General features: G+C 44.7%; 1 protein-coding gene across 2 annotated transcripts in view; it reads right to left on the reverse strand.

Moving 5' to 3' along the window:
• Window positions 1-1,086: 1,086 nt before the first annotated feature.
• Window positions 1,087-15,640, reverse strand: part of SLC25A46 (solute carrier family 25 member 46) — a 52,834-nt gene continuing 38,280 nt past the window's right edge. For both annotated transcript variants that reach the window (XM_075325019.1, XM_075325020.1), the window contains exons 5-8: window positions 15,383-15,483; window positions 5,053-5,109; window positions 4,907-4,964; window positions 1,087-3,625 (exon numbers count right to left, since the gene is read on the reverse strand). In XM_075325019.1, the coding sequence (XP_075181134.1) occupies window positions 3,041-3,625; window positions 4,907-4,964; window positions 5,053-5,109; window positions 15,383-15,483 (801 nt within the window). In that variant the 3' untranslated portion in view covers window positions 1,087-3,040. The remainder of the gene's footprint in view (window positions 3,626-4,906; window positions 4,965-5,052; window positions 5,110-15,382; window positions 15,484-15,640) is intronic.

A 15,640-nucleotide genomic window follows, 5' to 3' on the forward strand; every position in this document is an offset into this window, starting at 1 on the left:
CAATAATTCCACCATCAAGATCATGTATAAAGATATTAAACAGTACAGAGCTTTGCAGCACCCCGGTTTTTACTTTCCTCTAGTTTGACGTGTAGTCATTTAGTATTACATGTTATGCCCGATGATTAAGCCAGTTTTGAATCCAATTGATTTTTTGACACGTTGATGATTTTGTCAACGAGGATGTTAAGTGATACTTTATTTAATGTCGAACTGAACTCAAGGTAATCTATATCCATGGCATTACCCTGGTCCAACCATTCAGTGACTTTGTTATAGAGGGAAATCAGGTTGGTCTGACTAAATTTATTGGTCATAAAGCCGTGCTAGCTCTGGTTATTTTTAAACCAATTTACGCCAACCATAGCTGTTAAAATAATATACTAATATCCTTTGTGGATATACTCCATTGCATATTGCTACTAAATTATTTACTACATTATATTGTAATATTTACATGAAGCTGTCAACTAGCCCAATTAAATTATAATTATTTTTTCTGATACCATCATCCTGTAGCTTATATACGGGTTATATCTTAAATAATTTTTCCATAATGTGCATTACTACTTTATCATTATATGGTGTTATATAACTGTGTCACACCCATTCTCCTTTTTGTTGTCATTTTCCTTGCTGTATTTTTATATTTCTTAGATTAATAAAACTATTATTAAATGTAATTTTTATTGTTTGTGGCTATTTTGTGAATCGGGTTTCATTTCTTGACAATTTGCTGAAAGATTTTTCCTGCTATGAATGTCATAGCATGCCCATACCCACATTGACACGGAGTGTGCCACACTGACTGTCACATATTGTTTCCAAATATCCAGCTTACCATAAAGTAGGTACAGGTAACCCTCAGTGTGTGCAGGAGCGCCTAGCAAATCACTAATCAATGTTAAATGAAATTAATAAATCTACTAATTGCCATCTAACATTTAAATATAGTAATATAAAGATGTTAACTGTAAAGATTTTCTTTAAGCCGTTTACATGGAATAAACTATGAAAGTTTAGCAAGTTTCAGGTTTCCATTATTTTCGTAATATGACTTACTCGCAACAGCCAAAGCGATCTCAATAACAGGACATCTTAATATTTATTTGCTTGACACAAGCCTGAGATGACATTTATCTACAAAAACAATAATACACGAAGGATGTAGCAGAGTTAAGTGCTTTGGCAGTTACAACAGTACCTTACCTGATGGGGAACTGTAAGATTAAGTTTGTTCTGCTGAGAATTGGTACATGCCATGTAATATTTTGTCATTAGCTCCATTACTATCAACACTTACTGTATTACAAAACAGTTCAACTACCAAAAGGTTTTAATTTGCTTCAAATTTTTTGCAAGGACAGCAACTGTTCCTTAGGCGAGGACTCCACAGCATGGCAGTAAGCAAAATTATATTAGACCGACCATGTTGCATGTTATACAATGAGTGAAAGTTACAAATGACCATCTCCCCAAATAGGTCAGTCGTGATGATTGCAAGATCACTGGTGATTTTGTTTTTCCCATAAAAACATTAAAAAGTGCACAGAAGTCAACTCCCATAAGCACATGCAATGAAGCCCAAGCGAAATCACTCACAGGAACAGTCATTTCCATTTCCTAACTCAATTTGAGGCAAGATCATGGTTAGCATTGCTTGGTAAATAAATTCAATGTGCATTAATGATGGACATCATTTTACACCTTATAGATAACATACATAAAAAGTATGGGTAACTTTGCATTGGTTTGTCTGGTATGGATCTTAAGTTAGAGCCTGTAGTAATCATACCAACCTACAGTAACTAGATTCTAAAATACACTACTCCTGAAGAATGATGCGAAACGTATGTCAAGATGTTCCCAGAGTTAACTTTACTGCAGTTGAATCAAATTAAAGCCAGGTATTAAAAATATTGTAGGATAGGGACTAAGTTGTAGCTTTAATGAGCTTCTTGATAAAAATGTACATTCCTGTATATAAGCAACTTTTTGATAGATTGGATCAATATGGTTATCCTGTCTCTTTTTGAGGCTTTTTCATTTGTGTCATTTTTATACATTATAAATACTGGCAATATTTTACTTTTTAATGGATATTTTTGGAATCCAGATGTGATATAATTATTTTCACGAGGTGTTTGGATACTTTCTGCTTTAGACTAATTGTAGGCCTATATAGGAGCACACAGGTACGTTAATAATTTTGCAGGTTGATGTTGGGAAGAGCAGGCAAACTTGTGGTCACATACTTATATTACATGGTCAACCAAGACTGGAAAAGAATGGTTTTCTAAAAACAGCGACACGCAGATCCATTCATTTTCCCAAAGACATTAATCGTGCTTTTTAGATCTTGCCCAATCCTTTTAACACCGTGCCCGCTGTTTACAATGGAATTATAGGCGCCGGTTAACGTTTTTTTCCGCACTAATTTTGTCATCAAAATGATGACCACAAAACCCAACCTTATAAAGAACCGTGGTCTACATTATAGACATAGGCTTAGCTAGACTCCTATAATTCAGTAGGACAGTTAATATTTCTTGCATCACTTGTTAGTGCCTAGCATAATCTAAAATCACCATACATTAAGCAATAGGTTTGGAGACGTAGCCTGCAGAAATGTGAAAGTAGCTCTTGACTATTATAGGGGTGTAACTAGTAAATAAAAGTTACTCAACTTTCTATGTAGGTTATTTAAGCTATTGAGCAAGTCCTTTAGGTGGAATTGCTACTCAATGTCTTGTAATGTCAGCTGACATTTAATTTCTGAAAAGCAAAAGTATGAGGCATTTCAGGCACAAAGTCAATCTGTAGAGTAATCTGCCGTACACTTAAGGTAATGATGCAAGATCAGCATTGCACACATCATATCCATGTCCTCCAAGTGGAAAATTCAATGTTCAGTTTATAAAATCCTGATAACATACTGGTAAATCTGGCACAAAACTTTCCTCTGTACCCTACTGGCATAAATTACTAGGGTGTAACTTGTAATTTAAGATACTGATGTGCCAAAATGGGCGAGTCACGCTCATTGTGCTGGATTTTGCAAAAGTGATGAATAAATGATTTTAGTAATTTGCAGAACAGTAGCATGTAGAGTATATTGTACCACCACAGCGCCAAAGCCCTTGTAGAAGCCAAGTAACCCTTCTTCTCGTTTTATAGTGTTGATACAGTCTCTCATTCCCTCATACTGAGTGTTAATAGGCAACACTTCAAAGCCAAGGTCTGTATTATCTATGATTGTGCGTGTTCCTTGAATGTGAAGGCGGTGCATGACTGTCTCAAGAGGAAACAGTACGATGTCAGCACAAAGGCTTGCGGCAAAATTAGCTATGAGTTCTGGGAAATAATCTTCCAAAATGTTTTGGGTGGCGCTGGCTCCTTCGCATGGAATTTGGGCAGGATTCCTCTTCTTCTTTATGAAGAATAAAACAAATTTCTGAACTAAAGAGCTGATCATATAATGCAGCACACCATGGAGAACAGTAGGAAATGTCAGAACGAGGAGAGGCAACAAACGTTTGCTGTGAGGCACTCCGAGTCCCATAACTCTTCCAATTCCTTCCTTTAGACAATCCAAAATTCCAGGATTGTCACGAATGATCTCACTCTGCAAGAGATTTAGAACAAAGCAGCTTTTAGCACCCATTGTGTTTCATAATGTACACAATCTTATATTACCTATTATGATTTACTTCTATAGCACCAACGCATTGCACATCAGTTTACAGACCTTACAATCTCTGTCCCCATTGAGGCTCACAATCTAAATTCCTTTACAGTATATATTTGTCGCATGGAAGGAAACCAGAGAACCTGGAGAAAACCTACGCATACACAGGGAGAACATACAAAACTTAATGCAGATATTGTCCTTGGACGGATTTGAATGTTGGACCCCAGAAACAGTGCTAACCACTACATAATACCATTGTTAAAACACAAAAGCTGACCATACACGTAAGATTACCAGCAGATAAAAATTAGATCAGCAGACAGCTGTCTTTCCCTTCTCATCTCCAGACATGTGCATATTCAAAGGAAAAGGAGAAAGCCAATGCCAGAAACCTCTGGTAGAGGCTCATCTCCCTTGAGAACATTAAAATCCGCCATTGAAATTGCACAAGTGACATTAACAGTTTTTGGTAACTCAACAGCAATAAAGGTGGGCGCAATGATTTAAGAGCCTCCAGTCCATTGTCTCTGGTTGAGGGACGAAGCTCTGTGAATCTCTTAAGGCCCCTTTACACACTGCAACATCGCAAACGACATTGCTGTAACGTCACTGGTTTTGTGACGTAATAGCGACCTCCCCAGCGACATTGCAGTGTGTGAAACACATCAGCGACCTGGCCCCTGCTGTGAGGTTGCTGATCACTACACATCTCTCAGGACCATTCTTTGGTCCTTTGTTTCCCGCTGTGCAGCATGATCGCAAGAAAGTCTCAGTATGTAAAGGGGCCTTTACAGAGACTTCGTTAGCGACTTCCCTTTCAAAAAGCTGCTTTACAACGTCCCCAATGACTAGCTAGGTCATTCTGCAGGTCCATATCGCTGTTGCGTCGTTTTCCAGGTATGCCTGTTTGACAGCTCACAAGCGACTCACCAGAGACTTTGTAGCGATCCCGGCCAGGTCAGGATCGCTGGTGGGATCGCTAGAAAGTCTCAGTGTGTAAAGGGGCCTTTACCTTCCGGGATTGTCAGCACTGCTTTTGATTAAAGATAATCAACTGTGCATCATGCTGCAATGATGACGACATTGTGTCAACACAGCTAATCAAGAGCCACGCTGGGGAATCCCTGGAACGTCAGAGATTTGTGACATGAGATGTTATAGGGGTTTTAGGAGGGCAATTTTACATTGAGATTTTTGATTATGTAGTGGGCTTACCTGTACAGTTTCAATCAGGCTTGCTGAATAGAAAGGAGTTGCAATTACATAGACTAGACTGCAAAATATAAGCATTGGGAATGTTAAAATAAATAACAGCAAAAACAAACGCAGAACTGCTAAGGAAATGTAAAAAAAAATCTTACCCTTTAAGGAGAATATGCCCTCCTATTTGCCTGGGACTCCATTTATGTGTAAGCTCCCTGAAACACATGTCAAAAAAAATAAAAATATGCCACTAGAAAACAGAAGGCAATTTCACCTTTAATCCCCAAAATACTAAACATCATATACTTAAGGGCTATATTCACACATTGCATTTCTGCTGCTTTTTTTTCATTAGTTTTACGCTAATAAAAAGCTGCTTTTCACAGTACTAGCGAAACCTATGAGATTTCAGAAATCTCATGTACACACAAACTTTTATCCCTGATTGAAATGGAAAACTGCTACAGTTTTGAAAGAAGCAGGATGCAAATTCTTTCAGTATTTTTCTTCTACTTTTTTCACCATTAAAAAGCAATGAGTGACAAAAACGCAGCTGCCTTTTTTTTTGCTGCTTTTATCATGAATTAAACTATTTTAAAAAACATATACTGTAAACAAATGAAAACAAAAATGCAGTAAAAAAAAAAACCAACACGTTTTTTTACTGCCAAGAGATCAGGTTTTGCTGCAGACAGACCCCCCCCCCCCTTAACAAAAACGCAACGTGTGAACATAGCTAGCACAGCACCTCACTGTAGCTTCTTGAGGGAGGGGGGGGGGGGGGACGGGAGACTGGGAGACACCGCAATAGGCAATGCCTTTCCTAAAATTCATCACACAAAAGACAATGAAAACAGTTGCAAAGCTATAAGCAGTGGCATCTAAACTATACTTATTGGCCTGCCGGTTCAACTAGAAAGAAAAAAAAAAGAATCATTTAAGTTATTTTATTAGCTTCTGTAAATAGATTTATTTTTTTGCTGGCCTGTTTTGTCCTATGGCTAATCCTGACCCTATAAAAAGTTAAAAAATAAATAGGATTTAAAAAAAAAAAAAAAAAAAAAATAATTTTGAGTTGTCAATCACTGGCAAACACAATGAGCTGAAATGTTTACTTTTAATTTTTCTCTGCTTCACACGAGTCGAACCACAGAAAAACAAATCTCTACTAGTTTTCCCCTCTGTAGTTTCCATTCCTGGTTTTGGCTTATAAATACAAATGGAAAATACTAGTCTTTGCAAATGTACAGGGAACAAAGACTATAATTGAATGTACTTTAATTGCCATTCATTAAGCTTCCATAAAGCAAAACACTATATAATCATTAAATCATTATTATTTAGGTATAGAACACCTTTGATTCCAAAGTGTTTACATGTGACAAGAGTTGCATACAAAATACATATATAAATTACAATGAGCAAACTAACACGGACAGACTGGTACAGAGGAGAGAGGGCCGTGCCCATGGGGCACAGAATTCCATATGATGGGGGACGCTAGGGATAATTCCTGGAGTGGATTAGGCGAGAATCGTATGAGAGTAACAGAAAGATCTTGTGAGGACCAGAGAGCACAAGTGGGAAGATACCAGAAGATTAATTGGGAGATATATGGGGCAGACAAATTGGCCTTTTAGGTCAGTGTTAGTATTAAACTGTATATCCATTTGGAAATTGGGAGCTAATGAAGAGATTTCCAGAATGGAAAGAAGGAGGAATAGCAAGGGAAGAGGTGAATTAATCAGACAGCATAGTCAAGGTTGGACAGGAGAGGTACGAGACTCTTAGCAGGAAGGCTATAGAGGAGGATACTGCAGTAGTCAGGCGGGAGATTTTGATGGCATGCACTAACATCTTACTAGATTCAGGAAAGGTTAAATTCTGGAAATATGTTTGAGATGGCGGCAGCAGTAGAAGTTTGGATATGTGGCAGGAAGGATTGGGCAGAGTCGAGGGTTACTATGAGGCACCGGACTTCCACTACTGGGGGAAACATGATGTCATTTATTGTCATAGATCAGGTAGGGATTTACGTGAGATGGAGGAAAGATGATGCGTTCAGTTTTATTTACATAAGTTTAAGGAAGCACAAGGAGAAAAAGGAGGATATGGCTGAAAGACACTGATTCTAGACAGCAGAGAGGTGAAGCCTGAGCCAGAGATGTACATCTGAGTGTCATCAGCATATAGATGATACGAGAAGCCATGGAACTTGGAAGTTATCCCAGGCCAAAAGGTATAGACAGAGAAAAGTAGAGTGTCTCAGGAAAGAGCCTTGAAGGAGACCAAAAAAAGAGAGGACAGGATGAGGAAAACGTATGGGAATGGGAGGCGTTAAATGTGCAGTTAGTGAGATATGAGGAGCTCCAGGAGAGGGCAAGGTCTTTGATGCCAAGGCATGAAAGGATCTGCAGTAGGAGAAAGTGGTTGACTATGTCAAAGGCCTTTTTTATAGTGTTAATTTTTATATTCTTACCAAAGGGATGTTGCTCACAGGATAATAATAAAGACTAAACCTGTAAGCAACGCCCCTTTTATAAAGGCCTTAAAATTTGTATGAAATTAAAAGGCCTACAGCTCAGGAAGCATAAAGCATATTAAAACAAAACAAAAAAGAAAACTCAGGGGTGAAGCGAAAATTAAGAGCAGGAACTGGCCACTTATGACCTGGTGACAAGTCCACTCTAAATTCCTTTTCGGCCTGCTCAACACTTGGAATGAACCTCGACGAAAGAAAAAATGTTTTGTGCCCTATTCTTACCATCAAAAGCAGGCTTGGAATGTAAAAGGAGAAAATATCTAGTCGGTAGTTGGGTAAAATCCACGTTAATATGTCGGTCAGAGATTGGAGCCATTACATAAAATCCAAGAGTAATGGAACAAAAAAAATGGCAAAATAACAAGCTTCATTCTCAGTGTGTAGAGGAAATTCTTGCTTTTATTAGTGCAGTGGTCCCCAACGTTTCTGACCTGAAGACCACATTGAGCTCCGAGAGAGGGTCATGAGCAGCAGTGACACTCTGAGCCCCCTTTCTAATAACATGACAGCCAAAGCTTTTTCACAAAATCCCATCGAGGCAGTATACCAAGGTCTAGGGGTCCCCCCAACAGCCCCCATTCAGTATTTTGGCACTCCTACCACACTGTCACACTCCGCTTCAAGCACCACCTCTGAGAGGGAATATCATCCTGGCTCCAGTTTATCATATTTAAAGCATAACCGTTGTTTTATTATTTTTTTTCATTAATCAGTAGTACACATGAAAATAAGCAACTTTGAAATGTATCTTATCAGACAAATTGCTTCTTTCTCTGCATGAACTAACAGTCATTATCAAAATTCTGAGGTAAAATGTATATTTAGCGCCTCCAGCTCCTCCCTCCGCCTCCAGCTCCTCCCCCCGCCTCCAGCTCCTCCCTCTTGCTATCATAGCATCTCCTCAGTTGCAGCTCTCATCTCCTCAGTAATGGGAAAGTCTTCACTGACAACAGATTTTACCTCAGAATTGAGAATTTTGATAATAAGTGATCAATTCTGGAGGAGAAAGAAGCAGATTTGTCTGAAAAACGGATTTTTGTGTACTCACCGTAAAATCGTTTTCTCTTAGCCATCATTGGGGGACACAGGACCATGGGTGTTATGCTGCCTATCCATAGGAGGACACTAAGTAGATGCAAAAGCATAGCTCCTCCTCTGCAGTATACACCCCCTGGCCGGGCCAGGCAGTCTCAGTTTTAGTACACAAGCAGTAGGAGAAAAAAGCAGTAAAAAACTTCTCAACAGAGGAACATGAGAAAAGAAGAGTCAAAACCAAATAAGGTACTGAGAGAACCAAGGCCCCGCAGGGCAACAGGGTGGGTGCTGTGTCCCCCAATGATGGCTAAGAGAAAACGATTTTACGGTGAGTACACAAAAATCCGTTTTTCTCTGACGCCTCATTGGGGGACACAGGACCATGGGTTGTCCTAAAGCAGTCCATGGGTTGGAAACATAAAAGAAGAAAACACAACCCAAGGACTAGGAACCAGTCCCAGACAGCCTGGAGCGCCTACTGAGAGAGGTGCTCTACTGCCGTTTGCAGAATTTTCCTACCCAGATTTGCCTCAGTTGAAACCTGGGTATGGACTCTGTAATGCTTTGAAAAAGTATGTAGGCTAGACCAGGTCGCAGACTTACAAACCTGTTCCACTGAAGCCTGATACCGAATGGCCCACGAAGCGCCAACTGCTCGCGTGGAATGAGCCCGCAGACCACTAGGAATGGGCTTGAGTTGCAGGCGGTAGACTTCCTGGATCGCAGAGCTAATCCAGCGAGCCAGAGTCGCCTTTGAAGCTGCCTGTCCCTTCTTAGGCCCCTCAGGAATGACGAACAAAGAGTCCATTTTCCTAAAGGGGGCTGTCCTGGATATGTAATATCTGAGAGCTCTGACGAGGTCTAACGAATGCAGAGACCTTTCCACCCTATGAACTGGGTGTGGACAAAATGAAGGCAGAACAATGTCCTCGTTCAAATGAAACGGGGTAAGAACCTTTGGAAGGAAATCCGGAAGGGGGCGCAGAACCACCTTGTCCTGGTGAAAGATCAGAAAAGGCTCGCGGCAAGAGTGCTGCTAGCTCCGAAACCCGTCTGATGGACGTAATTGCCACCAGGAATGTTACCTTCCAGGACAGAAGAGCAAGGGAGGATTCCTTGAGGGGTTCAAAGGGAGACCTCTGGAGACCGTTCAGAACGAGGTTGAGGTCCCATGGGTCCAGCGGCCGTTTGTACGGGGGAACTAGATGGGAAACGCCCTGGAGGAAGGTCTTGACTTGCGGTTTTTGAGCCAGGCGGCATTGGTAGAAGATTGAGAGCGCTAAGACCTGCCCTTTAAAGGGAACTGAGAGCCAACCACGCTTGCAAGCCAGACTGTAGAAAGTCGAGAATTCTGGGGATAGCCAGAGGCATAGGCTGGACGTTAGTTTCTCTGCACCATGAAAGGAAGATTTTCCACGTACGGTGGTAAATGCGGGATGAAGCAGGCTTTCGGGCGCTGATCATGGTGGAAATAACCGCGGGGGAGAATCCCGCTCTTGTTAATACCCAGGTCCCAATGGCCATGCCGTCAGCTTCAGGGCTCTGGAGTTCTGATGGGAAATGGGCCCTTGGGTCAGCAAGTCTGGGATGTCTGGAAGGCGCCACGGTGCGTCTGTGAGCATTTGTATTAATTCGGCGTACCAGGCGCACCTGGGGCAGTCCGGTGCTATCAGTATCACCAGGACTCCCTCTGCCTTGATCTTCCTGATCACCCGCGGCAGCAGGAGTAGAGGTGGAAATATGTAAGGTAGGCGGAAGTGGTGCCAGGAGCAGACTAGAGCATCCGCGCCGATGGACTGCGGGTCGTGTGACCTGGCTATGAACTCTGGTACCTTTGCATTCAACCTTGAGGCCATTAGGTCTACGTCTGGTGTGCCCCAGCGAGTGCAGATGTGTAGAAACACATCTGGGTGGAGAGACCATCCTCCGGCGGCCAGGCCTTGGCGACTTAGAAAGTCTGCTGCCCAGTTCTCTACCCCCGGTATGTGTACCGCTGATATCACTGATCCCGTCAATTCGGCCCAGCTGAGGATCTTGTGGGCCTCGAGATAAGCCGCTTTGCTGTGGGTGCTCCCCTGCCGATTGATATAGGCTACAGCTGTCGCATCGTCCGATTGGACTCGAATCTGACGACCCGCTAGCAGAGGGCAGAACGCTCTGAGCACGAGGAAGATCGTGCGGAGTTCCAGGGTGTTTATGAGTAGGGAAGACTCCTGGGGCGTCCAACGTCCTTGAGCAGTGTGGTGCTGGTACACTGCTCCCCAGCCTAGGAGGCTGGCGTCCGTGGTCAGGACCAGCCAGTTCACTGGGAGAAAGGATCTCTCCTTTGATAGGGATGAGGACCGAAGCCACCAGCGGAGTGTGTACCTGACTGAAGGCGTCAGGTGAAGATGTCTGTCCAGGGAGAAGGGGCTCTAGTCCCAGGCCGCTAGAAGGGCTAGCTGCAGTGGGCGGAGGTGCAGTTGAGCAAAGGGTACTGCTTCCATAGCCGCCACCATCCTGCCGAGCACTTTCATGCTGAATCGAATGGAGCGAGACGGAGGACGTAGAAGGCAGCGTACCGCTCGTTGAAGAGCGATCGCCTTGTCCTGAGGGAGAAGGATCAAGCCCCGACGGGTGTCCAGGGACATGCCCAGGAAGGTGATGGATCGTGATGGGACCGGGGATGATTTGTCCAGATTCACTAGCCACCCTAAGCGGGATAGGGTGTCTACAGTGATCTGTACGCTGGTTGAGCAGTCGCGGAAGGAGGGGGCCTCGATGAGGAGGTCGTCCAAGTAAGGGAGAACGACCACTCCCCTGGCGTGAAGGACGCTCATGGCGGCCGCCATGACTTTGGTGAAGACCCTTGGTGCGGTGGCAAGGCCGAAGGGTAGAGCTACGAATTGAAAGTGGGAGTCCTGAATTGCAAAGCGGAGGAACTTTTGGTGATCTGGGGCGATGGGTATGTGCAGGTACGCGTCCTTGATGTCTATGGATGCGAGGAATTCCCCTTCGACCATGGATGCAATAATGGACCTTAGGGACTCCATTCTGAATCTCCGTACGTGCACATGCTTGTTTAGGTGTTTGAGGTCCAGGATGGGTCGAACTGACCCATCCTTTTTGTGGACCACAAAGAGGTTGGAATAAAAACCCCCGAACTTCTCGTCGTCTGGGACAGGTATTATCACTCCTGCTGTTAGAATTTTGGACCCGACCCCCGAGTCGGTTCTATGTGGTAACCAGAAGACACAAGGTCTCGCACCCATTTGTCGTCTGAGGCGGCAGCCCAGATGTGTTAGAAGAGCCGCAGTCGACCTCCTACAATGAGTGTGTCTTCCGGGGCGCCGAAGGAGTCATGAGGGGGGAAAACGTTGTGGCAGAGTCTCCCTAGTCCTGGACTGTTTCGGTCTAGGCTGCTATGAAGTAGGTTTCAGGGAGAGCTGAGGTCGGTCGGTCCCTGCGTAGTCCGCGGCTGGTGGCGTGGACAGCACGGGGTGTCGACCAACCAAATGAGTTCCGAAAGGAGCTGAACAAGGACTGTGGACGTCTGGTGAAGGACGTCCTGGACTTCAGCTGGGGGAGGGAAGTTACTCTTTCCTCCCGTGGCGTCAGAAATGAGCTTGTCCAAATGTTCGCCAAACAATCGGTCTGGAAAAAAGGAGAGGCCCGTAAGACACTTCTTGGAGGCCGAGTCCGCTCGCCATTGTCTGAGCCAGAGAGCTCTACGGATGGCTATGGTATTTGAGGTGGCAAACGCTGCGCAGGTAGCAGCGTCCATGGAGGCCTGCATGAGGTACTCCGCAGCAGCGGCAATTTGAGCTGTTACCTCTGTGACGGTATGAGTGAACTGGGATTCCTCAAGCGAAGTGTTAAGGGATTCTGCCCAGACCGAGATCGCCTTTGCGACCCACACAGAGGCAAAGGAGGGCGAGAGGGAGGAACCCGCAGCCTCAACAGCAGAGCGGGCGAGGTGCTCCACCTGTCTGTCGGGTCCTTGATAGAATAACCATCGGGTAAAGACAGGAGCGTCTTTGTGGTAAGGCGGGAGACCGGGGGGTCGACCGAGGGCGGATCGGCCCAGCCCTTAGGGGCAGGTGAGGCAAAAGGGTACCGGGACTCCGTGAGTTTTCGGTTACCGAAGCGCCTGTCAGGCTTCTCCCTTTGCTTTGTGAGTATATCCTGAAACTCAGGGTGATCAGCGAAAATCTTTTGGGGTTTCCTTGCCCTCTTAAAGGAGACCGCATGGTCAGTGGTAGTGGATGGGGGATCCTCCACATGCAGAGTTTGGTTGATTGCTGCTATAAGGGAGTCTATTGCAGTTTGATCATCTGGGGAGGCTGAAACCAAGGAATCCTCCTGGTACAAACAGCATTCTCCCTCCTCCAGCTCTTCAGAAGCCGTGGAGCGTGTGGGAGAGCCTGCCCTGTGTGCTCCCGAGGGAGAGCCCGCTGGAGACACCCGGCCTTGTGCTCTTTTCCTTATCCCTGCAACCGGTGAAGCATGTGCCCGGATTACCTCAGAAGGATCCTCCATAGGGGTATCCTCAGGCTGCGTTCCGTCCAGGGACCCAGAAGGGTGTGGAGGACTACATTGCATAGCCAGCACCAGGTTCTGTGACAGTTTATCCATGGATTGGGACAGAAACTGTGCCTATTCCGGTGGGCTGGGGGCCCTAGGCTCTGGGCTGACTGTTGCGGCGGTGGTGGCAAGGGGGTCTTGGAGGGCTATAGGGGCACAGGACTCACAGAGAGAAGAGGTGTGTTTACGTGGTAGCTCAACGTGGCAGGCAGTGCAGGTTGAATAATAGACTGTGAGCCTTAGCCCTCTTAGGGCCTTTTGAATTCTGCATGTTCCTGATAGTAGTATGCTAGGAGGGGGAGCAATGCTCAGCAGAGCTACAGTGAGCAGCACCTTACCAGAATCAGCCGATGGCTGGAGATCTTCCCATGCTTACCCGCTTTCCTTGGGGAAGGGGGGGGACTTACCGCTAAAAGAGCGCGAAGAAGTAGTCAGTGTGCCCCCCCCGCTGTGGTTAGTAAAAAACGGCGGGAAAGGAGCTTCTGATAGTTTTCCTCCCTCTCCCTCTAGTCAGCACACAGCATGTCACTGGTGGTTATCAGCCGGCTTTTCTGCTGGAGCAAATAAACAGAGCAGATAATAAACAGCCTGAGTCCCTGAGCTCTGTGATTCTCTAGCCACCCCCTCCCCCCTGCCACCGGGAAATTATCTGTGCAGGAGTTTGCAAACAGGAGGGACTTCCCCCCTCCTCCAGCCAGCAAGCTGGGAAAAAGTTAACACTGTGTTCAGGATTCCTGGGGCTCTCTTCCTTGCATTAGCCAGGGACTTTCTCATAATAAATACTGTATATTCAGCAGCCCTGGGAGCCTTTCCTGCACAGCCTTTTCTCCCTTTGTCTGGGAAACCAGTCAGGGGGGATCTCACCTTAAACACTGCTTCAATCCAGGCAGTGACAATAGCAGAGTCAGCTTGCTGTATCCGATCACAACGGTGCCATATTCAACTCAGAGCCTGCAAAGAGGGACTGAGGAATTGATGCCATATTCAACTCAGAGCCTGCAGAGAGGGGCTGAGGAATTGGGCTATAGGGGCACAGGCCTCTACCCTGGGCTTTGGAAAAATCGGTGTCTATGGAACCCGTCGTCCAGCCCAGGATCCAGCGTCGCGGGAGGGGGTACGTGTAGGCAACACTTCACGTTCCCGCCCGTTGATGGTAGTGGGAGATCGGTCCCAAAAGGAAACAGTCGCCCTCAAAAAATAACAAACCTTGAAAGGAAGTGCCTCCTACAGACACTAAGCTAAAACTGGGCTTGCCTGGCCCGGCCAGGGGGTGTATACTGCAGAGGAGGAGCTATGTTTTTGCATCTACTTAGTGTCCTCCTAAGGATAGGCAGCATAACACCCATGGTCCTGTGTCCCCCAATGAGGCATCAGAGAAATGACAAATTTGTATGAAAATAAGCAACTTTGCGATATATCATGTGCACTATTCATTTATGAAATAAAAATTAAAAACAACGGTTACTCTTTAAATTATCTCTAAATCGCAAGGCCAGTATTTGGGCATCCAGATCTGCTCTTCTGTGGGGGGCTACTCACATTCATTATCTGGAGACCCGTTCTTCACAGCCCTTTCCTAAACCAGATGCTAAAGCAACAGGCTGGCACATGTTCATAGGAGGTATGTACCCAGCGGTGATAACTGTCCACCATAAGGACCCATTGTATTAAACAAAAAAAAAACCCCAAAACATTACACTGTATGTATTTCTTTGCAGTAGCCTCTGACTGTACAGGAAAGCGTAGCAGATATTTCTGAACAGTGTGCAGGTGCATGGCTGCCAGATTGAAGCAGATAGGAGCAAAAATTATGTTCTCTCTTTTGTGTTCACAGCTGCCATTATTTGACCCAGTAAACGTAAAAGGGAATCAGTCAGCAGGTTTTTGCTATGGAAGCTCAGGATAGCATACTGTAAAGCGTTACAAAAGACAAAGATCAACTATGCCTCTCATCAGGCTGTGTGCCATTGTTAACTTATACTAAAGGATTTACATCTAGTGATTAACATTACAAGACTAGAAACAGGCCTGGCATGGCCCTGCTGTGATTGACACCCCACTGTAAATGAATAAATCTATAGAGAGAGCCTGGTGTGAGCTGGGCAGCTCCCTGGGCTCAGCTACATGGCTAAAGCTAAATGAATTGATAGTGTCAGAACTGGCTGCTGCCAGTAGTCTACGTGTTACATTGTTGGATTCAGGGTTTCTTGGCCTACATCATGCTGTTCTCAGACGAAGTAGCAGAAACCCGGTGACAGATTCCCTTTAAGGTTCACATTTCAGCATCAGGTAGTAATACAGTAGTCATCTAAACAACCAAAAACAGACAAAAGCTGTCTAATCATTACCTAGGCAGTGGAGTGAGTTCACTGAGGATTCCTTCTGCTCCAAGGGTTATACCTTGAACAATAAAAGTGCTTCCCATTCCTTTCCAAAGTGCTCTAGGACCCTGAGAAGCAACCAAATGACATGGTAGGAGAGAACAGAGATAATTATATTAAGGCAAAAACAAGATAAAAACACCAGACTCAGGTCATATACTGTAGAAAATAATCAGATAAAAGTACCAGAAATCATCCATATTGGGGTCAATGGGACCATCTTTA

The sequence above is a fragment of the Anomaloglossus baeobatrachus genome, chromosome 1, assembly GCF_048569485.1.
Source record: "Anomaloglossus baeobatrachus isolate aAnoBae1 chromosome 1, aAnoBae1.hap1, whole genome shotgun sequence".
NCBI lineage: Eukaryota > Metazoa > Chordata > Amphibia > Anura > Aromobatidae > Anomaloglossus > Anomaloglossus baeobatrachus.